The following is a 27053-nucleotide window of genomic DNA, read 5'->3' on the forward strand; positions in this document are numbered from 1 at the left end:
TAGCTATTATTATCGCTTATAGAGCAGCAAAAGTCCACCAGGGACCATTACAATGACCAGTTGCTAGTATCGTATTTCCAGCATCATAAATTTCAGTGCACAATCGGAATTAATATTAACAACATAAAATAACTGACTGTACCAGCCGAATTGAGAGATATGAAATGATTAGAGCAAAAAAAACATACAACAGTGAGGATTCGCTGGTGGTCACCCACCCAACTACTAACTCACCGGCGTGTGGCTTAAGTACGGCTGAGCGGACGGGAAGCCCTGTTTTCCACACCCTATGGTCGTATGTATCCTGTTATGTGTCAGAGAGGAAGATATTTAGGTAGAATATAAGGGGTTCGGTGGTAAGGGAGGTGGAGGAGTGGGATGGTGAGAGCTGTGAGGCTGTGAATTATGGTTCTGATCACCACGCGATCATACCTACCCTCTTGATGGTCTTTACAACATGGATTTCTACGAGGTTATAATAAAAACTTCTGGGATTTATTAAGAAATACAAGCATATTTTACAGTAGATTAAAAATCCTATTCTGGACTTTGAATCTGGATTCTGATGTTTAACACAACGGTATCCTTCATCTTCCTTTATCTCGATATACACACTCTGTGGAATCTTGTGTTACAAGACCGGTATTTTTGTTCGACTTTCATGCAGTCTTTGCTTGTCTGTGTTGCTGTCAGATATAGAAGGCCTGCAAATCCACCGTGTATATAGAGAGATCCAGGTCCCCATTTATTGAAATCACAACTGTTCTCCTTCCTATTATGGTATACTTGTTTTTATATTACTTAAAATTGTAGGGGATCATGATATAAGCCAGGAACCGATATACATGATTTCCCTAAGGTCTCAACCTACTACACTCATGTAAGCTGGCTCTCATTTACGCGAGATAAAGTTGCCTGATAGGTGCAGTTTCTAACCAAGCTTTCACTTCTCTCTCTGGTCAACCTCAGTTCTCTATGATATTGACTCTCACTTCTTATCATCTTCATGAAGCATCACTCTGATGTACTGACCGTCCATTCTCCATCATATTCCCTGGCTCTGTTTTTCATATCATCTAACACTTTCAACCCGGTTGAATTCCCTTCACTTGCCATTCATATTCAAAGGAAATGTCATTCAACGGCCGCCTTCGTGTTGTCACGCCCTTGGCAAGTTATTTTCTACTTTGATCAGACAGTAAATCTCGCTGACCTCCATTCTTTCTGACATATAGCAAGCCGAACGGACACTAGCAGCGTATCTCGGCTTTGACAATGTTGTCGATCTCCAGCGCTTCGTGATCATGTGGCCATGTCTCGAGGCTGCACAACTTCTGTCTGCTTCTCCCGGCCTGACCCGCGAGAGTCTCGAGTTTCCGATCCGAAATGAAGCCAGTCAAGCAGCGGAACAAAACCCCCGAGTGGGTCGCCTCACTGATCAAATCCAAGACCGCTGGGTTGTACGCGTGCTGATGGTCATGCAACGCAATGTTGGAGTTTACCAAACCAACCCGCCTGAGCAGAACAGAGCTTGAACTGCTGCAGCGATTAATAACACATCGTCTACCCTATGGATTCCAGACCACATCCTGGAGGAAGGTGAATTACCTCCTCATCCAATCCTTTGGCCAATTGTGCGGTTTGGTGAGCCGGAAATACTCCCACCCTACCGCTGCCTCTGCCTCCTAGTATATCTTGGACTTTCCCACGGTTCAGCGCAGATAAGAGAAAGATACCTAGATGCCCGTGTGCACTGCTTAGATGAGGACCTTGAAGTCACCGAAAAGGACATCCATCTATAGTGAGCGACAGCGTCGGGATAGAAGCATCATAGTAGCTGTACACTAACTCTTCGAATTGAAATTTATCCCCCATTGCCACAACGTGTTTATTCAGCTTTATGAAAAATTTGTTCGCAATATATTTGTCTTACACAAAACGTGCAGCTTGGCCATAATCACTCGGGCGATCCTCTACCGTCACGGCAACTCCGTAATTAACCATTATATTCCGCTTGTCACTCGGATGCGTCAAGTTCTCCTGACTGCTTGATGGACTGGTAGAACGGTATGCACTCGCTGACTGGTATATCTCCTCCTTCCCCCTAAAGCCGTTCAAAGGGGCGTCAGTTCCCACAAACGCACCCGAGCGGTGCGATGGAATACCACTGCCCCCCGGGCCCCTCAAGTTGTACGTGTCGTATGGGTATGATGCCTTGGAGGGCGAGATGGCAGTTTTAAGGACGCGATAGAGGCCGGGGCAACATCCGATCATGACGGCTATGAGAATGTCAGTTAATAAAATGCTTCAATATGAAAGTAGACAAAGCGAGAAATAAAGCATACCGATTGATGCCTCGATGGTTCCCCATAGGGCCAGCCACGATGGAGCGGGGACTCCGTTTTCAGTCTCGCCTAGCTGAACGACGCGAATGGTGGAAATTATGATGCAAATCCAGCCGAAGCAGAATAGCCCGCCAATACTCAACTTTTGTCGGGTTTTCATCTGCAGGTTCCAGATAAGGCGGATAGGGAGAATCATGACTTGGCAATATATTAGATGGGTAATCGTTGAGGCCCAAGGAGGGTAATGCGTACTTGCTATATCAGTGACTATATCCGCCCCGTATGCGTAGTATAAACTGATAACGGCTTCCCGATGGTCGCGTGGGGTGTTGCATTGGCTTGCAGTAAACCAGGCATGAAAGCTAGAGCATGAGAACTACGATGAGAGAATGCAGCCAATAATAAACTAAGAAGAGCCCCGTCAGTTATTTGATGAAGACTCGAACTTGGGCGGGAAATTCATACCAGGACACAAAATCCCATAATAGCCCACCAGGCGATGAGGTATTTTTTCCCGACCAACAACCGTTTATACATTGCCAAGAGCGAGAACTTGATCATCCACAAGCAGAGCCATAGTGAAGATGTCGTGACGAAGAAGACAGTCTGTAATCGGAGTCCGTCTTCCGAAAGGGTGGCATATGGGGGAATCGTTCCGGCACCGACTGCTGCTATACGAAAGATGACAGGAGAAACGTAGATGTAGAGAATGCTTAGTTCCAGGAAGAATATGTAAGCGACAATCAGAAGGTAGTCTTCAGCCTTGAGGTCCTTGAAACTTCGAATGGAACCAACATAACGAGTGCCTACAACCAGCGAAGTGAGTACAATCAGGGCAATACCAGTACCTTTAATAGTACTAGGACTATAGGTGCCTGTAATGGCCTCTCCCATCCCTTCTGGTGAGACTTAACTTTAGAAAAGCACGCCGGGAACCGCGGGGGGGGGGGGGGCACTGCCATCCATATACAAAGGGCATTTCACCAGATTTTTCTCAACTACATGGCAGCCATTACCCTGAGTTTAAGATTCACAGCTGGGCACCATCTGCAGCCACCATGCGCAGTCATTCTTGGAGGGGCAATATACACATTTGTTTCGAGTGCCAATGCAGGGATTATCGAATATACATACATGCCCCCACCACGTCAAGGCCAATCATAGAAGAGATATATAGCCCCGGTGGGGTGGGTGGCCCGCCGCCTCAGCCCCGGCTCTTGTGCCCCCAAAAGTGGCCCCAAGTGGCCCCAATGACCACGGGAGTCGATAACGGGCCGAGGCGGACATGGAGGGGTCTTGGAAAAAGAAAATACAATTTACCCAAGTAGGGTCCAAGGACCGATCCAGCATACCATGTCCATCAAAAGAATGTGCAGACAACCTTCAATGGAAAAAGGAAAAAGGAAGAAGAAAAACGGCAGTTTTAGTCAATCCTGGGAGAAGGCTGGGTAAGATTGTGAATTGAGTTTGGACTTCTTGTCTCAAACTAAACTGCCGCCTGCATAACCCCCGGACTTACGGTGCCGGGGGTACCGGGGTCTTCGTGGCATCCGTAATTGTACCCTCGCTTAGAAAAATCATCATAATTCCCTTTTCCGAGATCATGTTTAGTTTGCGACTCAACAAAAACAGAGGGGTTGGAGCCAATAAGAAAAAAATTTATCTAACAATAATATGCAGGGCGAAACAAGCGCTAGCGCTGCTGATTCTAGAAGTTCGTTGTTCTGGTTTCAGGGTAGCTCAAGCGTTCGGGATGTGCCGCTTCGCTTAGATCTGGAAGCGAGATTGTTTTATGCGATAGCGAAAGTGAACACGGCCTTGGAATTCCCAGTCATAATATAATTTATAATTTGCTCCAGTTATACGAACCCTTTAATTACTTAATTTCACCTAATGGCTTACTTCAAGGACCATCCCAGTAACCCTATCGGACCAAAGCCTTTGATCAGCTAAACTCCGAGGAAGTTAAAAGACAATTAGTTTCCTCCACTTGGATTTCTTCTCTTCTTTTCTTCCCTCAAGTTTGCTTACTCTGTACTGCTTGCTTGCATATCTTTTGGATCATGCATCCCTCAACCCTCATAGGCGGGCTATGCGCAATTGGCGGGCTAACCCTGGCCCAGGCCGCTGAGACCAGCTCGGTTATTGAAGCCGATGATTTCAGCATCACCAGCGCGTTAGGGGATCTCGGTGTGGATGTCTCGAAAATTCCCGCATTAGAGTCGTTCGCCGCCATTGAGACACGATCAACCGATACGGCCTGTACAGCTGCAGTAAGCAAAAACCTGGCACCCATAGCAATTTGGCTAGGCGTCCAATAATCGCTAATTTAAAATTTCCCTTAGTGCTCAAGTTTGAGTTTCCTTTTTGGCTCCCAAGTCGCTGCCCAACAGACTACTGGGTATAGCAACTTCACCAGCTCATTCTGGTCCGTGCAGCAAGAAGAGGTCCAGCCGCATTGCGTCTTCCGCCCTGCCAAGAACACGGAAGTCAGTACTGCGGTTTTGCTCTCTCGTTTGACTGGTTGCGAGTTTGCCGCTCGCAGTGGTGGTCATGCTGCCTTCACCGGTGCTTCTAGCGCCCCTGGCGGAATCAGTATATGGTTCAAGGATATGAATGCCGTTACCCTTAACGCCGACAAGACGGTCGCTTCTGTTGGGCCTGGAAACAATTGGCTCACCACCTACTCTGCCCTCGAGCCCCATGGATTGGCTGTTATTGGAGGTCGTGCCTCTAGCATTGGTGTTGGTGGTTTCGTTTTGGGCGGTGGAATCTCCTACCACTCCAACCTGTACGGATGGACTTGCGACAATGTTGAGAGCTTTGAGGTACGATTATGCGCCTATCATACTCTGTAGACAATGGGTACTAATGAATCACATGTAGGTCGTCACTGCTAGTGGTCTGATTGTAACTGCGAGCGCAACTTCATACCCTGACCTGTACTGGGCTCTGCGCGGCGGCGGAAACAACTTTGGTCTCGTCACTAAGTACAATCTATACACCATCCCCTCACCAAAGTTATACGGTGGTTCCAGGACCTTCCTCCAGACCGAGTTTCCCGAGGTTATCAATGCCTGGATCAATGTGATCAACAATGCCACCGTTGACGGTAACGCCCAGCAATATGTCGCCTTCCTCCGGACCCAAGAAATGAACCTTGCGTCCGCAGAATTGACCTACGTAAAGAACGACCCCAACCCCGAGATCTACAAGCAATACAAAAGCATTCCGGCCATTTCAGACACATCTAGCGCCAAGACTCTTGTTGAGTACGTCGAGTACCTCGAGACCTCGAATCCATTCGGTCTTCGCGAGGTATACTGGCCGATCAGCGCGGCTCTCGACGAGAAATTCGCGAATTGGGTGGTAGACCTTTTCTACTCGATGATCCCCGAGGTAGCCGATGTTGCCGGCGCCCAGCCCGTGCTCATCTATCAGGGTATCACTGAGCCCATGTTGAACAACATGAAGAACCACGGGGGCAATGCTCTCGGACTTGCTGGGTCCTCTGGCCCTGTGCACCTTTTGCATATTTCCTGCTGGTGGAAGAACCAGTCTGATGACCAGACTATCTACGCATTTGTCAACAAGTTCATGGAGAAGGTCATTGCTGAGGCTAAAACCCTCGGCGTTTTCAATGAATACGTCTATATGAACTACGCCAGCATGTTCCAGGATGCTGTCGCTGGATATGGCGCTGCGAACAAGGCTCAGCTGAAGAAGATTGCCAAGAAATATGACCCCAAGGAGGTTTACCAGACTCTCCAGCCTGGTTACTTCAAGCTTGATCGTGCTCCTGTGACCCCCTCCTTCTAGAAACATTTGGGCATAGAGACGACATCTACCACTGTACTTAAAAAACTGCATGTAAGAAATTTCTAGATGGTAGTATATTATCTACATCATAATTTAATATTTGTGAATCAATTCTGTTGCATACATCGTAGTCTAAATGATATTCACAGCTTGAACAAAAAAAGAAAGCGGCTTGAGCGTAGGAATCCACGGATTCACAAATTGAAACCATGGTTCCGCTACAGCTTATCTAGGTAGGTATGGTTATCTGTTCTATTTACATCCCGAACTCGTCTCGTCTTCTAGTTTGAACGGCAATTCATCTCCATTGTCACATTCCCTTGTACGCCATATCCACATGTCCAGGCCTTGCTCTTATCAATACCCTTAGGCGAGCTAACCAGCCAAGGCAAGGTACCTGGACATCTGAGCATACATGACCCTGGGCTCGTGGCCTGGGGATCCCTTTTCTCTTACTCAACGCTCTATTTTTCAAAAGGTCCAATGGCGGTGGCCGATCTGGGCGCCAGGGCCAAGTGTCGCAGTTCGCCGATTCGGCAATGTAATGACTGATGACTGATTACAGTAAGCGCGCTGATGAATACGAAGGACGGATTTCCATTTTCGTCTCCGACCCTGATCCGTATGGGCATGGCGCGCCCCGCAATTCTGTTGGGCGTTACATCGTCCATCATATTTGCCATCACGAGCATCGCTCACGCGGCCTTCGTGCCTCGCGACAGCAACTTTCCAGCCCCACCGCTGCCTTCATCAGTTGGCTTTCGCGTTCGCGGACCGTCGTCATCACCATGTTAATTACATTGCGTCCAGTTGGTGGAGTCGGGGAGCTGCTAATGCCATTGTCACCATCCTCCCTAGCAATGAAAGGCATAGTGAGTTTATTCACCAAATCTCCAAGGCGATCTAACAGTTGCAACGCTGACTGAATCACCAACGCAACGTGGCCCGCCGGATCATCCATAGCGAATGCCCCAATCTGGAGGGATGGTAATGGAATAGACGATCCTTCTGACAATGCAACGCCAAATTTCTGTGTAGTTTGCGAAAAGGTGAGGTGGTAGGCCTCAATTAGGCGCATGTAGGTGGACAACGCGTGCAATATTGATGTTTGGTCCAGGTTCATCTCCTGCTGCTGTGGATCTAAATCCGGATACCTGGAAGTGCTCGTGGGCGCGTTTTCGGTGATCAGCTGTTGAAAGCGCGAGGAAAATGAAGATGTGGAAATTGGCGATTTCTGGGGAACACTAGACTGAGTCGTCCAGTTTCCCCCACGACTAAATAACTTAATCATTCGTTGTGTCAAAACGAGGGTAGTATCGACCGGGCAATTCGATAATGGATTTGAGGTACTAGTACTATCTGATCCGGGGGTTGTTTGGACGGAATCGAATGCAACGGGGTCTTCCAAAGTGTGCCGAATTAAGTCTATATCGAGCTCCAAAATGTCCTCCGTAAACTGTTGTAAAACACGTGTCTGTGGATTGATCTTGCGATGGCAATTTAATGCCTGTGGCACGTCAGATTCTTGGGATGGGGCCTGTGTGATGTCGGGGCGGATCTCATTGGCCGTTGGAACGACGTCGGGCATATGTAGTCCGGAAAAGGGCTCGAGTAAAGAGAGGTGAGGATCGGTGATTTGGCTGAGAGTATTGTCGTCTTGGTGAGAGAAGCAAGAGAAGAGGTTTGATTCTAGAGGTGCGCCTGACAGACTCATCGAGGGTGTAAAGCTCTCCAGGAGGGGGACGTCTGGGTCGACGCCCACGCATAGGTTCGGCACCGTAGGCTCACGGGTTTCGGCACTGCTAATGGGTGTATACTCAAAGATTCTAGGGTGAGGCTGTATGTGGTGATGTCCGTTAGAGTATTCCCTTTCAAGTAGATCCCGATATTAGATAGTGCCTCTCCAGTCAACATGTTCTAAGGTGTTACTCAACTCGTTGTGCGTCTCGATATTCCCTAGGTCCGAAATAACTTCCTCGGGCACCCGAGGGGCAAGTTTCACGTTTGACTGCCCGTCGCTCGTCCATTTGGTTACTTGGGAACCGGCTCGGCGATTTTGATGAGTTGATCGGCGACCGCGACTCGAGGGACTAAACACACAGCTTGCGGTTGCCCTTGTGCAACGGCTGCATTTGCCTGCATCATTCCGGTGACATCGCAATTTGAGATCGTGACACCGGTCGCAGGCCTGCCGCGAGGGCTTTTCGTACATCCTACCCCGTAGTTTGGGGGCGGGGAAATCTCTAAGAGTGAGTGGGCACGAGAAATTCGATAAGCCAATACAAATTGGAGCCTAATTACGGAGTAGCTTGCCCTGAAAAACTGCTCGACTCGATAGCTGTACCCGACTGTGTGGGGAAATACACGAGTTGGAACATTGGAATCTTTCCATTTGGCGACGCGTTCCCGCCTCGGTCCACCCGCGTGCTGATCTCCCTTTTGGGCGGGGCACACCTGTGTCTCAGTTGAGAATCCAAGTTAATTCTTAGTAACATCGAATTGAGGTTCTCTACAGGAGTAGAAATAGCCCATATTATACGCTCGTAATCCAGAAATGCAGAGATCACACAGTTTTCAGTTACATCCTTTAGTATACACTGCAAGGTCCCAGTTATTCCATATATGCATGCATTGTAGTTCCATCTATATATAATATTTAAATCGCGTCAAGTCTAACACTTTCATACAGTATTCCCCTTCCTACAGAAGCCGTATTTTGGAAATTCTTACACACATGTGTATAGATATCAAGATTACTGTAGGAATATGCTTCTATATATACTGTAGCCAAGTAATTGTGTATAGTCTAGATACCCAGATGTCCGTAATAGTCAAAGCTAGCACTAATCCTAATTGGGATCATTCGGTGACCTTGAACCAATCACAAGCCCGGCTTTCCTCGTGCCGAAAGGGGAACATCTATATACAATCAGGTACCTCGCCGAACCTTCGGTATCGGCTATGTTGATAAACGGGACACCCCCAATTAGAAATCATTTTTCAGTAGCCTATTTATGCGTATGATACGACTATTACCGGTACACTTTCTTCATCCACACTATAAACTACACTGACGTAACTTCCCGGTATGTCAGACACTTGGGAAACATCTATACAGCCTGCCGAATAGAAGCAGGGGATGGCGCTTCTAGGAAATATATCTCTCACTTTGTGTGTCTATTTTGTTGGCTTGTCTATTTTATTGGCTATAGTTGAGTCATCGGTCACGGGTAATAACAGTTCCGTTCCCTCTACATAAAACGGTAAACAAGGAGTGTACCTACATATATATCGTGTGTGTATGATTCATTTGCTCCTCTCGCCGGGGCGATATGAAAGACCTAGATTTTAAATAATTAGTACTAAGTAATGCTAGCAAGCCCACATCCCCTACCATGTTAGGAAATACCCCCTCAAGAGGCAATGGCATGATACATCATCCCCACTTTCGGAGAGGAGAAACCTGGGAGAGACCGAGTGGGCGTAGCCGAGAGTGGAGGCAGCCGATTGGCAGCTGATCACTGCTATATATATCTTAAATCGCTGCAGCGTTGTAACCTAATCCATTTTGTGTATCTCAGCCACAAAATGCCACTAAAGGTTATTGTCGTAGGTGCTGGTCTGGGAGGCTTGGGGGCAGCAATCGCGTTGAACCGGGCCGGGCACGATGTTCAAGTTCGTATACACCCTATATGTGGACTATATGTGGACTTCTATTTACTAACCCCTCACTCAGGTTATTGAGCAGTCGGGATTTCTCAACGAGGTTGGTGCAGCTATCCATGTTGCCCCTAACGCGAGTCGCATCCTAAAAGAATGGGAATGCGACTTCAAAACGCTGCAAGCATCCCAGTGCAATCGACTGCAAGTGTGGAATTCAGCAGGTGAACTTCTTTGGACTCCTATTGTGTGCTTTCTCTTTTCCAGGATGATCGATTGCTCAAACTCACCATTTTATACAGGTGACTAAGGAACTCCAAACAGCACTGGGTATTCATGATGACTGGCTCTTGACTCATCGTGTTGATCTACACAACACCCTTCGGGCGACAGCTGCACAGGAGTTCAACGGCAGACGGGTTAACATCAGGTTGTCGTCTCGTGTGCAATCAGTGGTACGTAACGGCTGCGATTCGTTGTCATACTTCAAATTTATTGACGATTGTAGGATGCCGAGACAGGAATCGTCACACTCGATGATGAAACCATGTTCACCGGTGATTTGGTCATTGGTGCCGACGGAATTCACGTAAGGCCTCCATCGAAGGGTTAAAAATACGAGTGCATAGTTCACTAATTGGTCCAACAGTCCCGAACCGTGAGCAGCGTCACCGGAGAGGAATCATCAAAGGAAAGCACTGGTCAAAACTGTTTCCGATTCCTGATCCCCGTATCCAAGGCACTGAACAATGAATTGGCTTCCTCTCTCTTGAAAAAGACTGGCTTGGATGGTCTCCATGCATTCACAGCAAGCGACCGGCGACTGGTGTTTTACCCGTGCCGTCAGGGCCAACTGCTAAACGTTGCCGGTATTCATCCCTTGGGAGACGACACCTCAGCGAAGGAATCCTCCTGGCTGGATTCTAGTAGCGTGGAACATCTTCTCGAGACCTACAAGGAATTTGGCCCCGAACTCCGAGAAATGTGCCGCCTTGGTGAAGATGTGAAGCTGTGGAGTTTAGCATCCCGTTCGCCTCCAACAAAGTTTGTCAAAGACAGGTTTGCTCTTGTCGGAGACGCAGCACACCCTACACTACCTCGTAAGTTTTCTGTCTTCTGCCACATAGTAGACTAACCTACTATAATGCATTTGGCTAAACAACGAGATGAAATAGATCAAGGCCAGGGTGGTGCTCAGGCATTCGAGGATGGTGCGGCCCTTGGTGCGCTGTTTCCTTCGGACACAACACCGGAGCAAGTATCTGGACGCTTGGAGTTGTATAACAAGATTCGCTATGAGCGAGCATTGACAGTCATGATGATGTCGAAGACGCATGACGAGCGCCGCGCGGAGATGCTCGACGAATTGCGCAAATATGTGCCGAGTGCGGAACTTCCGAAAGATATGTTTTCTTTTACTTGGCCCTCTAACCCGGCAGAAGATGCCCAGGGTCTACTAGCAGCATCTCGGGGAACTTCCTAGAGGCTATGCTCGGGGAAATTTCGGTCCAAGGGCAAGATACTGACCAAGTTAGCCTCGACGTCCAACATGTTAAATATTATTTGTTCTTTCATTAAGCAAATCCTACGTGTTCCGCTTCCACCCTCCTACTCCGATTCACTCCTTTTTTGTTTTGGAAGTCACCGGTATATCATAATATGCGGTGGATTTGAGGTAACAACCGGACCCACTGGGTGGTACTATTGGCAAATTTATTGGCGTCAATTACTCCGTACAGCATGAATCAAATGACTCCTTTTTAGGAAAAGCAGGGAATTTATACCAGGATCCACTTCTTCCAAAACTTTACTTGTAAAATATCGTCTTCATTCTCTACACGGTCCGATAATTGGCTGTTTTAGTGTGGTACCCGAGACGAGATTACCCGGTGGAGAGCCGATGGTATTGCGTACAACATTGCACAGGAATGCACCGGCGATCCTTAATAACGAGTCGGAGAATAGGAATATAAGTTTTCTCTATTTAGTCACTAGTCTCATAATTTACCCCGACATCAAATATGGGATTAATAAGTGAATTGGGAGCCTTAACAAAAGTTTCGCGACCTGTGTTGTTCGGGGCTTGGCGTTTTGTAGACATTTTATCTGGCCGTAGACGGAAATTGAACGTCGATCTTCGAGCTAGGGGCGGGATTTCCCGTCTTTAAGGTGCGGACTGGACTCTGTGAACATTGTGAAGGATGTTCCTTAATTATTCCCAGCTCTCACCAGATTCACTTCGCCCTGAACTAGTACGCGTGGGTTGTCACGCGTGGGTTGGGTTGTCACTGTTATCTCAATCTGCATCTCGGTTACTTAGGCAATGCAATCTACCGACATAAATTGCGAGATCTGTAATACCTCCTTTCAGAGGCGAGAACATTATGAACGACATATCCGCACCCATACCAAAGAGAAACCGTTCGCCTGCACCGAGTGCGGTCAACGCTTCGGCAGAGTGTACGTCTCGAGCGCCAAATTCACCCGCTGACCTAGAGTGCTAACCAGCTCGCTAGCGACTCACTAGCGCGCCATTATGCTGCAATCCACCAGCGTAACTATGACAGTAAGGATCCCACAGCTGATCGACGTCGGGTAGCCAAAGCGTGCAAGCCGTGCAATATTTCGAAGGTCCGGTGTGATGGGGAACAACCGTGTCAACGTTGCCGTTGCCAAAATAACGGCACTGACTGCTATTATGAACGCTCTAATAAGCGCAAAAGGATGGACTTCCAGGCTACGACTAGCACCTCGTCAAAGGAGATTTCCGAGGATTCCCTGTATCAACAGGTTGAGAACGATGGTCAACCTGCCGGAAAGAAAGCAATCGTTGGTGTACCAGAAGCACCCACTGTTCAGACACCTGTACAACTCAGTCAACGCCATGGAACATTCATGCCACTTGAAGGCCTGTCTGATAATGGGTTATTTGGAGGTACGCCATCTATGACACACGACGGCTCCCAACACTTCAATGCAGAAGGAACAGGGCTGGAGGGTTTCTGGGACTCTGACCTGGACATCAACTTCTTCCCGAGCTTGTTTGACCTCAACACCGTGGCCGAGGGGCCGGATAGCCTCTGGCCGGTACCAAAAGAGCCTGAAGGGCTTGCTCCTAGGAACATTGGGCCTCCCACACCCTTGACTCCCGCAGCGGTGGCTGAGATGTACAACCGCAGTCGCTCGCCATCCCTGGAAGGAGAAGATATGGAGCCGCGGCATTATCGACCGAGCGCTGGTGATATCGACGCGCAGTTATCGTTCCCCGATATGGAGCACATTTCTACAGAGGAAGTGGATGAAGAGAACCTGGCGCATGTCCCTGAAGTCTCAAATACTGCCGTCGACCAGATGGCTCAGTTAGCATTGACCATTGAAACAACATCAAAATTTGCACGCTTTGTTGAGTTTAGGATACCACCTGCCTCTGTAATCAATGCATGGGTGCAACTCTACTTTGAACACTTTCATCCAGTGTTCCCTTTCCTACATAAGCCGTCTTTTGGAACTTCGGACACACATTGGCTGCTCATATTTGCTGTTAGCGCCATTGGGGCTCAATTCTCTGGGCTACCCCAATCGCAAGCTTGTTCAAGGGCTATCAATGAGATGGTCCGGCGGTCAACATCATATCTGGTAAGAAACTTTGATAATAATCCATGTAATGCTAGACTAACTCCCGATCAGTGTGAAAGGAATAATCAAAATAGTCGTGAGCTCTGGATGATGCAGGTCATCCTGCTCAATCAATTGTCCTTACGGTATTCCGGGGAACGGAGGGCCCTCGAAATCGGGGAATTGTTGCAAGCACTTCCTGTAACTTTGGCTCGTCGGAAACGATTATTCACGAACTACCTCCCTCATGAAAGGGTATGTAATCTTGACCTATCCCTTCATCAGAGATGGCAGATCTGGGCTCTTGATGAAGAGAGGCGGCGAACTGCCTTTGCCATCTGGGTGAGTGTCTGAACACTTTGAGCGTAAACTGATCTCAGTATTTTTCGTTCTAACGTTAGACTCAAGTTGACAGATTCAGCTTTTCAAACCGACTTTGACTTGACCCCCGTGATGAGAGTCCATGAGATGCAGAACTCCTTACCCCAAGAGGAAAAGCCATGGGCAGCATCCAGCGCACAAGCCTGGGCTGTCTTTCCAGGTCGCATGACTAATGGTAATCGAAGATCCCTGTAATTGCTATATCTCTCTAACAAGGCAAATAGCACCCTATTTCCCGCAGACTCTGTTCCGCCTGGTGTCCGATCCAGGCCGGACGGCAATATGGAATAAGACAGGAGTACTTGGGAAAAGCGCTATCTTGCAGCAACTTCTCAGTACCATTGAAGAGAACCGCCGCCAGTCATTGTACTGTTCCGTTAATATCTCAGTTGTTGATTGCACGGCAGCTGCGAATGCGCTGCGACAAATACTTGCCATAACATATAACCAAGGCCAAGATCTTCCCATGAACGAGATGAAGGCACTGGGCGTTCACCGAATCATGATTTTCTCTGCGTTAATGATGAACAGTTTACCAAAAATGCCTTTGCTGTCGATCGTTTTGAAATTCAAATACAAACGATACAGCGATTGCGACTTGCGCCGACTACGAATGGAATGGAGTTCCTCCCCTCGCGAGACAAGGCAAGCTGTTGTGTATGCGGCTGACTTGTTCGAAACTGTTCGATCGACCTACTGCACGCATTACTCCACACCAGTACTTTTCTTCCAATCGGCATTGGTTTTGTGGCTATACTCTGTTCTTTTAGGCCAGTCCCAAGACTCCCCGCCAGACGCGCCCTCTATCATCATAGGGGCATCAGACTTTAATAACTCGAAACAGGCCCGGTGGGTTGAGACCGGTCAAGGGCGCATCAAGATGTCAGGCGTGGGGAACTTATCGTCTCCATCAGGTCTAGGAAAACTCTTGGACGAATCGATTTCCACAATGAGGAACATCAAGTGGTGGGGAGTCAGCAAGATTTATGAACAACTCTTGGTTAGACTACGCGCAACCTAAAATACATTGCATAATTACGAAAGAAATTATCCACATGAGGTAAATATATGTGATACGCTGCGTAATCTAAATTGCCTTATTCCCGAAATGCTTCCGCTTACGCAGCGGAGGCGGGTATCCACAGTGGATCTTATATTAGAACTTTGTGGAAAGGTGAATCTACATTGAGATTGTACGATGTATGTTACAGATACGGACTTGACCCCTACTCCACCGGCATTTTCGGTCTGGATATTGTCCTCCGAGGTTTTATATCCGAAGAAAACCCATTGCTTTCTCCGATGGTTAAGACTCGTCTAAATATGTTCTTTCTTCTCAAACTCCTCTTCTGTCACAATAATAATTATATCTCAGCAGTTTATGATCAACCTATCATTCCCACTTGAACACCAAAAACTCGATCCTGTGCACCTGCAACATGCAAATACCAAAGCCCTTTTTGGGCGCCGTGGGAGGCTCGTTTTTCCTCATCCAGCTCTTATTTCTTGGAAATATGAGCTACCTATACGGCAGCGCCTTCAATGACTCACAGCGGATGAAGGCCTTCAACATTCTCCTTGTCGACTATGACGACGGCATTGTTGGACAATCAGTTAAAGCTGCATATTCCCAGCTAGCAAGCCCCGGCTTTCCCACTCTCATTGAACATCCATCGACCGAGTATCCGGCTGCAAATGATATCCGTGAATCTATCTGCAAGGGTCACTATTGGGGAGCGATTTACACCAACCCCAACGCCTCTTCAAGATTGTCCGCCGCACTCGCCTCCCCCGAGGCTGCGCAAACATACCAAAATTCCGAGGCATTGACCTATGTTTGGAATGGTGCGAAGTATCCCTCCTACGCCCAAGTTATCTCTTCCAGTCTCCAGGGTCTGGTCCAGGCAACGAGAGGTGCCTACAATGCTATGAATGGAACATCAGCGATGTCAACAGCCAACACAACAGATAAAAACATCGCGCAGATCTTGTTCGACCCAATTGGCGCCACATCAATCGATATCAAGCCAACGAATCAGGGCGGTCGATTCTACTACAACACTGTGTCGATGGTGATGGTCATTCTACCACAATTCTTCTTCGTAATGGCCCTGAACGGTATTACGGCTGAATCCAACATCCTCCAAACCTTGTCCCTGAGACAAAACATCTCTCTTCGACTGGGATTATCTGTTTTCTTCTCCTTCATCACGTCACTCTGCATGAGCGGCTATATTTGGGCTTTCCGAGAAGACTGGGGAACCATACCTGGTCAATTCCCACTGACGTGGATGCTCCTCTGGCTCGGAATGCACCTCAACTTCCTCCTCGTCGATTCGGTCACGGCGGTGCTCCCAATGAAGTTTATGCCGTTTTTCATCCTGACTTGGATCATTATGAATGTCTCGAGTACTATCAGCCCATTTGAGCTATCTCCTGGGTTCTACCGCATCGGATATGCTTTGCCTGCATATGAGATCTATCAGGTCCTCGTCGATATCTGGACTCATGGATGTAACCCGACTCTGTATCGGTCACTGCCAATTTTGTTCTCTTGGTGGCTTGTTGGGATTTTCGGCTTTTTGGCTGCAATGCGCAGGCGTGTGCTTTCAGTCGCGGCCGAGTCCAGAGGGTCATCCATTTCTGAGCCCGAGAAAGTCTGATCCGAATTTTTGGTGAACTTCGCCGTGCAAAAGGGGATTGTAGCAGAAAATGCGTGCAAAAGTCTCTTAAGGAACATATTCCTAGTACGAGTCTTCGAGTCACTCTTTGTGTTTTTCTTTTTGATTTCTTTTTTCCCCCTTCTTATCTTTCCCTTATTACAATCTTTTGGCATGTATTAATAGAACCTTTCTACCTTTCTTTTGTATCTATCAATCTTATAAATCTCGAACGCAGAACTTCTCACTAGAGAACAAAATATTCCTTCCCACATACATTGGATAATTTGGTCCACATGTTCATCAATGTATCCCATTCCTCTTTTCCCCGGGCATTGTATTAGTCTCGGGGCTTCTGCTCCACCAACAACAACTATTTAGTATCGAAGGGACCGAACCGTAAGGTGGAAACAAGCCGACCGATGAGAAAGAAATACTTTGCATGCTTTCCGTGGCTAAAACGGCGAGCATGTCCGTGACCGATACAGAAAGGCGAACGGACTGTTTGCCCCGTCTGATCTTCTTTCTTTTTGAAGTTGCCGTATACCCGGGGAGCAGTGTGGAACCGAACCGAGACGCCTGAATATCCAGGAATTAACCCAGAAAAGAGTTGACAGATATATATTCTGTTCACCCTCGAATGTAAATATAGGTCCAAATTATTCGCAGAATAATTGATTCTTCGTACCAGTTGCTGTATATTTTTGTGTAATATCAGACTTTGACCAAAGAAAACTGATTGAACATGTCGACTTCGTATCCGAACTATAATATTATCAGACTTCTCACCATTTCACTCGTTTATTACCACCCAACTACTTGCATCTGATGAATATCTCCCACACACAGCCTTATACATACGACCATAGGGTGTGGAAAACAGGGCTTCCCGTCCACTCAGCCGTACTTGAGCTTAGCAGCCCAGAAGGCCGGTTAATGATATCTCAAAATATGCAAGGGACGGTGTAAGTATTGAGCTGAGGCCTTCTCTTATTCGCCTCCGGCACTATCTTTGGGACGCTCCCCCAAGCTTGGATATATTTTATGATGAGCTCAACCAATATCCTGCGCCACCACACGGGGACCCAGAATCGACTGACATCGAACGACTCAAACCGACTACATCAGACTAAAAGCCTGTAATTGACGCCTAGACATCATGGCTTGATAATGGTATGAATCTTGCACCGTGAAAGGGTAAATGAGAGTGATGTGGACAAGACCTTTTGGGTGGGAGAGTTCCCCCAATAGAGGTTCTGAGCTCCCAACGGTACGAGATTCTAGAAGGTTAGATGTCGAACATGGATGTAGCTACTTGTTCCGCTACTTGTCCGGTGGATAAATAATTTTCCCAGGAACACGATGGGACCGGTTTAAAATGCGCCTCCTCGATCCCACAGCCTTGATAGCGGGAGACAAGAGACATAAGGAGTGCCCATATTATATCCTCATTTGGTGACTGTTTTCAAAGATGCTTACAATTATTCCATTACACAAAAGATTTGTGGCGAAGATTTGACTATCCATTGAGTTCCTTAGATCTTCCCACGCTCCAAGAAGGCGATTGGAATATCAACAAATTTGGATCGCAAATACTCCCCAACATTTTTCCCGAGGAAGTCGAGCGTTGTAGTACAGCTAACTCCACGGTCAAGATGATCGTAAAGCAAGAAGTGCACCGCTCCAATATTCGGCAATTCAAATCGCTCCTGAAAAGGAAGTTTTAGCCATTGGACACAGAGCTTTCTACAAAAGAAGTCACTCACGATTCTTCCACCCTTGTATTCCTTTGCCAGAAGTTGTTGGATTCTTTTGACCGTTAGAAGCGCACGGAGCCATTCGTATTCATCATCATAACGAATATAGAACCCGACATTTGCATTGGAGCCTTTGTCTCCGGATCGAGAATGGACTATCCAGCCTAAGGGGCCTCGTGTTGTTGGACCAAAGCTACCGACATCGACATGAGCAGATAGTTGTGCAGGCGCTGGAATTCTGCTCTCAAACGTTGATGGCAGCGCAATGTCAATTGTTCGTCCATCGTGGAGATGGATACGGTGATTGATAAGTGATTGGGGGAACTTGGTCACAAAGTACTCATGAACCTCCCTGGGGAGAGCAGTCCGCAGGTCCATATGGAATGTTCCACCAGGGTACAGCTCCATGGTAGTCTCCAAAATGGGTTCCAAGAAATTGGCAGACGAGAGATATTCCATTTCGAGTGCCTGAGCAACAACGCGGAACCCCACAGTGGCAGATGCTTGATTTTGGGCGTCTTCCGCTGCCACCCCATTCAAAGTAAATTCAAGCAGGTTCAGGTTCTTCACGCGGTGACCCAGTTCCTCCCGAATCTGTGCCTCCAACATCCTCGCTTTCGCTTCGATATCAAGCCTCACCAGCCAGAATAATAACTCGGCATGATACGCTTCTTTGGCTGTGATCCCGACCTTCGTGATGGCAGGGGTGGACCACCGTGAATTCCGGATAGAAGGACTTGATCAGACCCAAGATCTTCGAACTTGACACCTTCTAGATAGGCTGTGACATCGGAGTTATAGTATCGTGGACCCTGGATCTCATATAGTAGTTGCGACTTGCAGGTATTCGCTGAGACCAAGCCGTTACTTCCGCGGGTTTTGGTGATGATAACCTGACCAGAATGGTCAATTTCAGCAATGGGCAGGCCGAGGTTTTGCCAGCCACGATGCTCCAGGTCCTTGAATCCGGTAAAATTGCCGCCAGTGACATAGGAAGAACATTCAATCAAATGCCCAGCCACGAGGGAGTTGGCAAGTTGATCATAGTCCTCCCGGTCCCAACCATGCCACCACAATGCAGATCCAATGACGGGAGAAGCATCTGAAACTCGACCGCAAACAACAATATCGGCACCTTGCTTGAAAGCTTCGGCGATTCCAAGGCCACCTAAATACGCCTGGGCGGAAATCGGTTCATGTTTCCATTCACTGAAAGGTTGATTTGTGCAGAGATGGCGGAAATCAAAGGCTTTCTCCGCTTCTGCTTTCAGTACAGCCGGTAAAACCTGATCCCCTTCGACCCAGGCAATATTTAGACACACATTCTTGTCCTTCACAAGGGCAAGCAGGGGATCGTAAAGCCCCTTGGTATCCGATGACCCGGCGTTTGCCGCAATCTTGATGCCATGCTCAGCGATCTCTGGTAGCACGTCTTCGAGGGCGGAAATGAAGGTTTTCTAGTAGGCAATTCCTTCTCCTGCTTGAATTAGATACCAGGAAGACAGATATCGGTGCATGTGTGATAAATAAACAATGTACCTTTGTGGTTCTTTGTAGCATTGAAGGTCATATTAGCTTCAGACATCCAGTCTCCAACAAGAACATCAAATGGGTCATTCTTGTGGTTTTTCACGGCTGCGGCAAGAAGTCTTCTACGGTCCTGGGCGGATCCAGACGATCCTACAATATCAGATATCAGCATCCATTTCCTTCTTTCTCCTGGTCAAGCACTAACCTAGGATGCGAAGCGGTGGTTTGGTCTGCAGGGATGTCATGTCGTAGTTTGTATTTCGTCAGTTGTCAGGCAATATAGTCGCACAGATCTAAGACAAACTGGTGTGAGGAAGACCATCTTGTCCAATCCTTTTTATATTGTATACCCCGGTCAACCGGATGTTAATCCTCGCAGTCTACCCTGGATATTGAGCTTATTGGTAGGGAGCCTCAAGTTCACAACATACTCCAGTCTGACTCGCATAAAGTCGAGTCAGAGTGGGGCAGGTATTCTCCACTAAACAAGGTTGGACAATTTGTATTGGTCCGTCGTTCATGGAGTACACCTGTGCCGAGATCCCGGACTCCTTCTAGGGTATACCTAGATAGAACACTGACTCGAGTGGGTGCGACTCAGAGTCCGGAGACAGCACAAGTACCATGATGTAAGGTTCAATAAGTTATAAAGGGACCGAGTCTACATAACGGAAAGATCAAACTAAATAGTTAGGTCCGAACTTCGAGTCAAACTCAACCATCGCCCGCCATGGCCACTATTCTTGTTCAGAGGGATGAAGCATACTCTGTACCGGCAGAGGCTCAGAAGGTCTTTCTGGACGGAATCCTTCAAAATCCGCTGATGAAAGGCCTGCCTGCAGAAATTCACGACGCCGCAGCTGCCATCAAGTTTGTTGGATCGCATGATCCCAGCATTGCGATCAACTGGAGGTTCGCAGAGAGCATTGCTAGTCTGAAAGCACTCGAGGGGGCATTGCTGAGTGTTCTCTTACAACGCAAATATGGAGTCAAGGCACCGGAGATTGTGATTGATACGTACGTGGCCAGAAATAATTCACCTCCCTCTCTCTCTCTACCTTTCTTACATATTCTTTGTTTCTATGCACCCAAAGCACGAGAATACCCAACTAATTATATACACAGTGATCATAGTCAGCTATTTATCATGTCCGCAATGATCTGGACCCTTGACCCTGAGGGTGAACCTATCGAATCTTCGTTCACCCTCGCTCGCGACGGCGGACGCTTCTTGAAATATTTCCCTAGTTGGGACACCAACAAGGCACAGGCCAGCCTCTATCGATCTCTCTGCACGAATGTGTATAAGACGAATGATGACCGTTACTTCCATTTGCACGGTATCATATATTTCTATCTGCTGACATTTATCACCCAAGCTAACGAATCTGTCACTACAGGAAGTATGAACCCCGAGCCAACCCTCGCGAGTGTGGGTCTTCCACCTTGGATGCCAGAACTCGACAATAGTCCCCGTGAGGATGTTGTTAAGTTTTATCAGGAGCGCGTGAAGGAATTCGACTCTGCGGACCTCGAGCATCTTGCATCAAAGGTCCATAAACAAGCTGGAACTATCTGCTGGACTCCCGAGGAGTATTTTGCCAGCGAACATGGGCAAGCAAATGGAAAGGTTGGGTTATACGAGATTCACCATCACGGAAATTCGAAGCAATCACCTTGCTGGTGGCCGTCGTCCCCAGAAACCAGTGCTAGCAGACCTTTAGCGGGACTGAAAGTCGTCGACTTGACTCGAGTCATTGCCGGCCCGGCCATAAGTCGAGGTCTCGCCGAGATGGGCGCCAGCGTTATGAGAGTTGCTGCTCCCCATCTGTGTGACTTTTCTTTTGCGCACTGTGATATGAACTGGGGAAAGTGGAACAGCTTACTGGACCTACGATTGGCACCGGACCAAGATAGACTGAGAGCTTTGATCGAGGATGCCGATGTCGTTGTAACAGGCTATCGCCCAGGCGTACTCGATAAGTATGGATTTTCCGAAAAAGACATTCTGAAAATCGGCAGTGACCGCGGGCGCGGTATCATCTACGCTCGCGAAAACAGCTATGGGTGGTATGGCCCATGGGCAAAGCGCAGTGGCTGGCAGCAAATCAGTGATGCCAACTGTGGCGTCGCGATGGAATATGGCCGCGGGATGGGTCTTGATGAGCCGGTTATACCCGTTTTCCCCAACTCAGATTACTGTACAGGTGTCTGTGGCTCTGCTGGAGTTCTGGATGCTCTCATGCGACGCGCGGCTGACGGTGGATCGTATACCGTGGATATCGCCCTCAATTACTACTCTCAATGGCTCGTCCGCTCTGTCGGAACCTATCCCGAGAATGTGTGGCAGAAGCTTTGGTCGGACAATGGCCGCCCCGTTTTCCGTCACCACCATACCATGTTCGAAACGATCCCAGCACATGTGGAATTGCTGAAGAAAAATAGCAGTGACCGCGTATTTCAACCGCATAACTTCCAGGACCTTCACAGTCCTCAATTGGGTGTTCTGGTCAGGGTTCCCAAGCCCGTGCTTCAATTCCCCGAGGGCCCGGTTCAGCTCAAATATAATGTGGGAACTCGGACTAATGGTGTTGATCAACCCAGGTGGCCGGAGAATCTTACTGTGGAAGTCGTTGTCTAAGTATGTGGGGGTATATGCCTCCGTCCTACTGGCGTTGTGTTAGCACCGAGAAAGACTCGATTCACAGAAATGTCGCCCATTGATAACTATTTACACTATGGACTTTTAATGGATTTATCATTTGAATCAAAGGCCTCAATTCTAACAAATAATCCCAAAAATAGCCTTCTGTTGAAAAGAATGTTGTGAATCGAGAACCTAGGCGACTTCCCTGTTCTATATATTCACAAATTATATCCTACGTGTAGTTAGAAAATATGTGTTTTTGCTCCATATTCCAACCCGACTAATCGTTCCGTCAGTTTGAAAATAAAAGCATACCCCCACCCCCTTCAGTAATGTCACCATCATAGAATACTTTGTGACAGAAAATGGACGTGTACGACAATGTATGTAAATTTGACATAGTTATGTAAAATATCTCTAACGGTCCATTGATTTTCCGGGCTGTATTGACACGGTAATTTCTACCATGCATCATGCATAGTACTCGACACTTTGCTTTAACCAGGCGATCGGACTAGTCCGAGTGTCATGCGATGGGTGGAGCCAATCTGCCGTCCTTGCCGTGGCGGTTTCAGGATCTTCCCGAGGTCTCCTCGACCTTGGCGGTTAACCACACAATATCCCAGTCTTGATTGCCATCCCAGGATTGTATCTCATAATTCGAATACATCATTCACCAATGGGTAAAATCAATGCAGCAGGGGTTGAAATACGCAGAGAGAAGAAACGCGCGTGGGATCGAGCCGCCCAGCGCACAAGTCGGCAAAAGACAAAGGACCGGATAGTGCACCTGGAGCAGACGATCCAATCCCTCCAAACTCGGAGTTCTGAAGAGACTATTCTCCGATTACTAGAAAAGAATGAGGAGCTTCAAGCCGAGATCACCCGTCTGAAGAAGGTTATCCAAAGTGCCTTTTCAGTCCTTTCAGAAGAGGCGGGCCACACTAAGATACCAATGGCGGAACATGTCGCGACCCCAGCGGTTCTTTCCCGGGCCCCATCTTTGAATTATTATGGGACGGATGCAATTACACCCTCTTATGAACGATATTACTCGATAGCAGGGCCTACAGAAACCTCACGCGTCCACGTAGCTTGCTCTCCTATTCAACATTGTAAAGGGCCACAAGAGAATGCACATATACAACATCCCTATTTTGACCGGCAAGTCCGATTGTGCAGTGCGCTTTATCTATTTCCAATGCCTGCCACTGCATCACACAACCGAGACCCGAATGAAAACCCCCAGGCGGCCTTGTCATACCAAAGCTCATGTTCTGCTTGGTACACTGTGAATAAGCTACTCAGTCAAGCTTACCCTTGTTATGCTTCTAAAATGTCTCCCAAGATTGATAACATGGGGCTCCTGTTTCAGGCCGTTGATAAAGGATGGGAGAGTTTATCGTCGGAAGAAAGAATAAACCCAGGTTTATGTATTCTCCAACGCATGGATGAGTACATTTGGTCACCGATGCCAAAAGTCTTCAGGATTGCCATTGCATACAAAAGCTATCAGCTGATGCGATACATCTTTCATCCGGGCCCAGAGACACGGTTGGAGATACCGGCGTGGGAACTTCCAACGGAGAGGCAATTAAAAGAGCCACATGCATGCGCTATCGACTTTTTCCCTTGGCCAAGTGTTCGTGATCGCCTGATCACCCATTATAGCGTATATTTTGAGACCTGCACCTTTTTCTCAGCCGTACAGCAATGCTTTCGCTTCCATTGGCCGTACTCATTTGAGGAGAGTTACTCTTCCGATGGTGACTCCGGGTACATTCCAAGCAAGCTCTTTGCTCAAAATGCTGCAGATTTATCAAATTGGAAAATGAGCCCTCAGTTCTTCCTTATGTACCCGGAGTTCGTCAATATAGTGCCTCAGGCGAATATTTGATTGCGGAAGCTTGCTGGATTAGTCTTCGGCTTCTAGCTGTGGGCAAGCTTGAGTCAATTGGTTTAGTGGTATGATCAGTTTCCAATTCATCATTCAAGGTTTACTGCAATATCCACTATACATATCTTCTTCTCCCTCGGCTGCTTATAATCTGTAATCCTGGGTCAATCTTGGGCCGCTCCTAAGGGATTACATACACGTTTGACCGCCAGGCCAAAAGGATCATAAGGACAAACAGAGCCTCCGTTTGTCTTTGTCTTTGAAGCGGTATATATATCAGGCCCTAACACCCGTTGGGGACCACAAGATGTGTTTCTCCTCGATAGCTTGCTCCCCCTTCTCTGCATATCTCAAAGGGTTTTCAAAACAGCTATCTCCTTCTGGTCGCACTATTAGCCTTTGATTCATCTTTCTCATTATCTCACAAAATGCCCAAGAAAGAGATAGGCGCAATTATATTTTTCCATTCTGAGTTTGATTTACTTTCCCTTCTATTCCTTGCAAACGAGACACGTGGGAAACCTTGCTTTGGGGATCAATCCTAACACCAGCAAAGCAGTAGTCTAAACTGGGCCATATCTATATATTTTGAAGATAGTATTTAGTGTATATTCCTTTCTCTTCGCAAAGACTATTTTGTGCTTCAAGAGGAGAGAACAAGCACCGTTCTTGCAAGCTCGGCCGCAACGCTAAATTGTCTGCGCGATAAGAGCGGTCTCCCGGTCCCCGAAGACCTTTCGTTCAGGTAATATCTGTCTACCTCTAAATCTACTGAATTGATTGAGTATTCTGCTTACAATCGAACAGTCGGATATTACGGCTCACCCTTATACTTTTATTATTAAGGTCCAGGGAAAGCTTTAGGCTTACTAGGATAATCGGAATATAATAATCTTGACTTAGGCTTCTCCTACTATAGTAATAGGGCCGGGATAATATACCTAATTTAATAGTATTTTAAGTGTGCTTATAGTTACTGACCGAGGTCAGAAATCATGCTTGGCGGAACCCTTGTTATATGCGCAAAGTGGGTCCACAAGTAGATCATGTAGATACAAGAAGAACTAAGCGAAATGACCGCTCAGGGGCAGGCTGTTCTGGTCGACATATTTTACCACTTGCTCTGCATACTAGGCTCTAGGTATTAAGTCATACGAGTTCCCCTTAGTTCGACAGATTATTAATTTGACCCCTAAAAGGCTTCATTTTTTGGACTTGCAATCACCCAGGAATATGGGGATGCATTGATTTGTATGGTGTACAAAGGCTTCATATACCCTACCTAACAACGCAGGGAGAAGCCAGGTACTTTGATTATTAAGGCATGCGTAATAGTAATTCAGGTAGTTAACTATTTAGTTATAACTAGTTAACGTATTTCACAACCGAGCTGCGTATACCACCGAGCTGCGTATACTACCGAGCTGCGCAGCCCGAAACACCATAGTAAGAGCGATAAATTACGACATATAATCGCAACAACAGTTGTCTATATGGGAGTTTCCTTTTAGCCTAATGCTTTTTATGCTATATCTAGCTCCTTTAGAGAGTTTTAGGAAGTTCAATAAATTAGTGACTGAGATATATATATTTATTGACTTTAGCGACATAATTTTCGATACCGTGATAATGCGAGGCTTTGATTTGCTCAGAATTAATATATAATACTAAAAATACTAATCGAATGCTATCGGCAAGTGATGAAATAAAATAAAGACGTTGGTTGTTGAGATGTCAACTTATATTTTACCGCATTTACTATGTGTTTCGGACTGCACAGCTCGGTGGTGTACACAGCTCGGTGGTGAAATACGTTAGTTATTTTTCTGCCGTTCTAAAATAAGGCGTTAAGGCACCAAGGTCCTCTCCAACTGGGGTTTGACGCCTGACCCCTATACCTCTTCGTAGGGGATCGCATTTTTTTAGTTAAATAGGCAAGATATTGATTATTTTTAGTCACATTCAGTTATTTCTTTGCCGAACCACTGTAACCTAACCTTTTGGCTATTTCTGTATATCGCAAAACTTCAACTCGAAAGTCTTCACGTCATATTGGATGGAGTGGCGTTCATATATCCCTGGATCTGTTCTTCACTGTCTCTTACATATATCCCTGGATCTGTTCTTCACTGTCTCTTACATATATAGATTGTATCACCCAGAGATATGAACTCTCTAGCATATTCTCACCAATCCTCTTTGCCCGGAAATGGCCTCGAACACCCACCAATATCCATGCTTGGACGATTCAGCCGCAGTAGGTGATTGGAAAACTGTCAACTCCTATTATATTAATAATTTCAAGGAATACAAGCCGTCTGAAAGCAGTTTCAAAAATAGATATATTCTTCTTTGCCGGTGGCAGACTCAAGTTGAGTTTTTTTTATATCAGCTATGCCGGATAGCAGCTCCAAACGTGGTCGATGAATGCCATTGGCACTGCCCGGAGGCTGCCGAATTGAGCCGACTATCGGAAAAAATCACCGAATACTTTTGTTTCCATCACAAGAAAGCTGTTCAAGTGAGTGGTATATCAGAAACAGAGAGAGAAGACTTTTGCGCAAATATACATGGAATCCGTCAAGTCCGACACTGTGCCGTGCACCGGGTCCCGGCGAACGCGATCACTATTGCTAAATATGCGAAGATGGTCCAAAATGTATTGTCGATATCAAGGCGCCTAGGAGGGACAAAATTTGAAAATGCATATGGTGATTTGGTATGTTTGAAGTTACTCAAAAC

General features: G+C 47.0%; 9 protein-coding genes across 9 annotated transcripts; 6 read left to right on the forward strand and 3 right to left on the reverse strand.

Annotated features, from left to right (window-relative positions):
• Positions 1 to 1131: 1131 nt before the first annotated feature.
• On the forward strand, positions 1132 to 1535 carry N7455_007297 (uncharacterized protein; the record flags this gene model as incomplete). The annotated part of the gene is made up of 2 exons (XM_040956092.2): positions 1132 to 1170; positions 1236 to 1535. 2 exons carry the CDS (start codon positions 1132 to 1134, stop codon positions 1533 to 1535), a joined length of 339 nt encoding a protein of 112 aa, XP_040813585.2.
• Positions 1536 to 1929: 394 nt separating this feature from the next.
• N7455_007298 (uncharacterized protein) lies at positions 1930 to 3239 on the reverse strand (the record flags this gene model as incomplete). Its single annotated transcript, XM_065605587.1, has 4 exons — positions 1930 to 2279; positions 2346 to 2543; positions 2598 to 2721; positions 2811 to 3239. 4 exons carry the CDS (start codon positions 3237 to 3239, stop codon positions 1930 to 1932), a joined length of 1101 nt encoding a protein of 366 aa, XP_065461441.1.
• Positions 3240 to 4408: 1169 nt separating this feature from the next.
• On the forward strand, positions 4409 to 6164 carry N7455_007299 (FAD-binding oxidoreductase; the record flags this gene model as incomplete). Its single annotated transcript, XM_040956112.2, has 3 exons — positions 4409 to 4618; positions 4691 to 5173; positions 5232 to 6164. 3 exons carry the CDS (start codon positions 4409 to 4411, stop codon positions 6162 to 6164), a joined length of 1626 nt encoding a protein of 541 aa, XP_040813426.2.
• Positions 6165 to 6846: 682 nt separating this feature from the next.
• Positions 6847 to 7752, reverse strand: N7455_007300 (uncharacterized protein; the record flags this gene model as incomplete). The annotated part of the gene is made up of 1 exon (XM_040955997.2): positions 6847 to 7752. The coding sequence occupies one exon, from the start codon at positions 7750 to 7752 to the stop codon at positions 6847 to 6849; it is 906 nt and encodes a 301-aa protein (XP_040813447.2).
• A 2000-nt stretch (positions 7753 to 9752) lies between these two features.
• On the forward strand, positions 9753 to 11307 carry N7455_007301 (putative salicylate hydroxylase; the record flags this gene model as incomplete). The annotated part of the gene is made up of 6 exons (XM_040955972.2): positions 9753 to 9839; positions 9901 to 10071; positions 10127 to 10279; positions 10333 to 10413; positions 10474 to 10924; positions 11000 to 11307. 6 exons carry the CDS (start codon positions 9753 to 9755, stop codon positions 11305 to 11307), a joined length of 1251 nt encoding a protein of 416 aa, XP_040813575.2.
• An 840-nt stretch (positions 11308 to 12147) lies between these two features.
• N7455_007302 (uncharacterized protein) lies at positions 12148 to 14841 on the forward strand (the record flags this gene model as incomplete). Its single annotated transcript, XM_065605588.1, has 5 exons — positions 12148 to 12284; positions 12341 to 13460; positions 13512 to 13781; positions 13848 to 13995; positions 14045 to 14841. 5 exons carry the CDS (start codon positions 12148 to 12150, stop codon positions 14839 to 14841), a joined length of 2472 nt encoding a protein of 823 aa, XP_065461442.1.
• A 418-nt stretch (positions 14842 to 15259) lies between these two features.
• On the forward strand, positions 15260 to 16483 carry N7455_007303 (SNG1 family protein; the record flags this gene model as incomplete). Its single annotated transcript, XM_065605589.1, has 1 exon — positions 15260 to 16483. One exon carries the CDS (start codon positions 15260 to 15262, stop codon positions 16481 to 16483), a length of 1224 nt encoding a protein of 407 aa, XP_065461443.1.
• Positions 16484 to 18015: 1532 nt separating this feature from the next.
• On the reverse strand, positions 18016 to 20012 carry N7455_007304 (acyclic terpene utilization AtuA family protein; the record flags this gene model as incomplete). The annotated part of the gene is made up of 5 exons (XM_065605590.1): positions 18016 to 18189; positions 18247 to 18857; positions 18905 to 19657; positions 19777 to 19917; positions 19973 to 20012. 5 exons carry the CDS (start codon positions 20010 to 20012, stop codon positions 18016 to 18018), a joined length of 1719 nt encoding a protein of 572 aa, XP_065461444.1.
• Positions 20013 to 20497: 485 nt separating this feature from the next.
• N7455_007305 (CoA-transferase family III) lies at positions 20498 to 22408 on the forward strand (the record flags this gene model as incomplete). Its single annotated transcript, XM_065605591.1, has 3 exons — positions 20498 to 20784; positions 20893 to 21107; positions 21168 to 22408. 3 exons carry the CDS (start codon positions 20498 to 20500, stop codon positions 22406 to 22408), a joined length of 1743 nt encoding a protein of 580 aa, XP_065461445.1.
• Positions 22409 to 27053: the final 4645 nt, after the last annotated feature.

This window comes from Penicillium solitum (genome assembly GCF_028829755.1).
Source record: "Penicillium solitum strain IBT 25940 chromosome Unknown utg000004l_segment0_segment0, whole genome shotgun sequence".
NCBI classification, from domain to species: domain Eukaryota; kingdom Fungi; phylum Ascomycota; class Eurotiomycetes; order Eurotiales; family Aspergillaceae; genus Penicillium; species Penicillium solitum.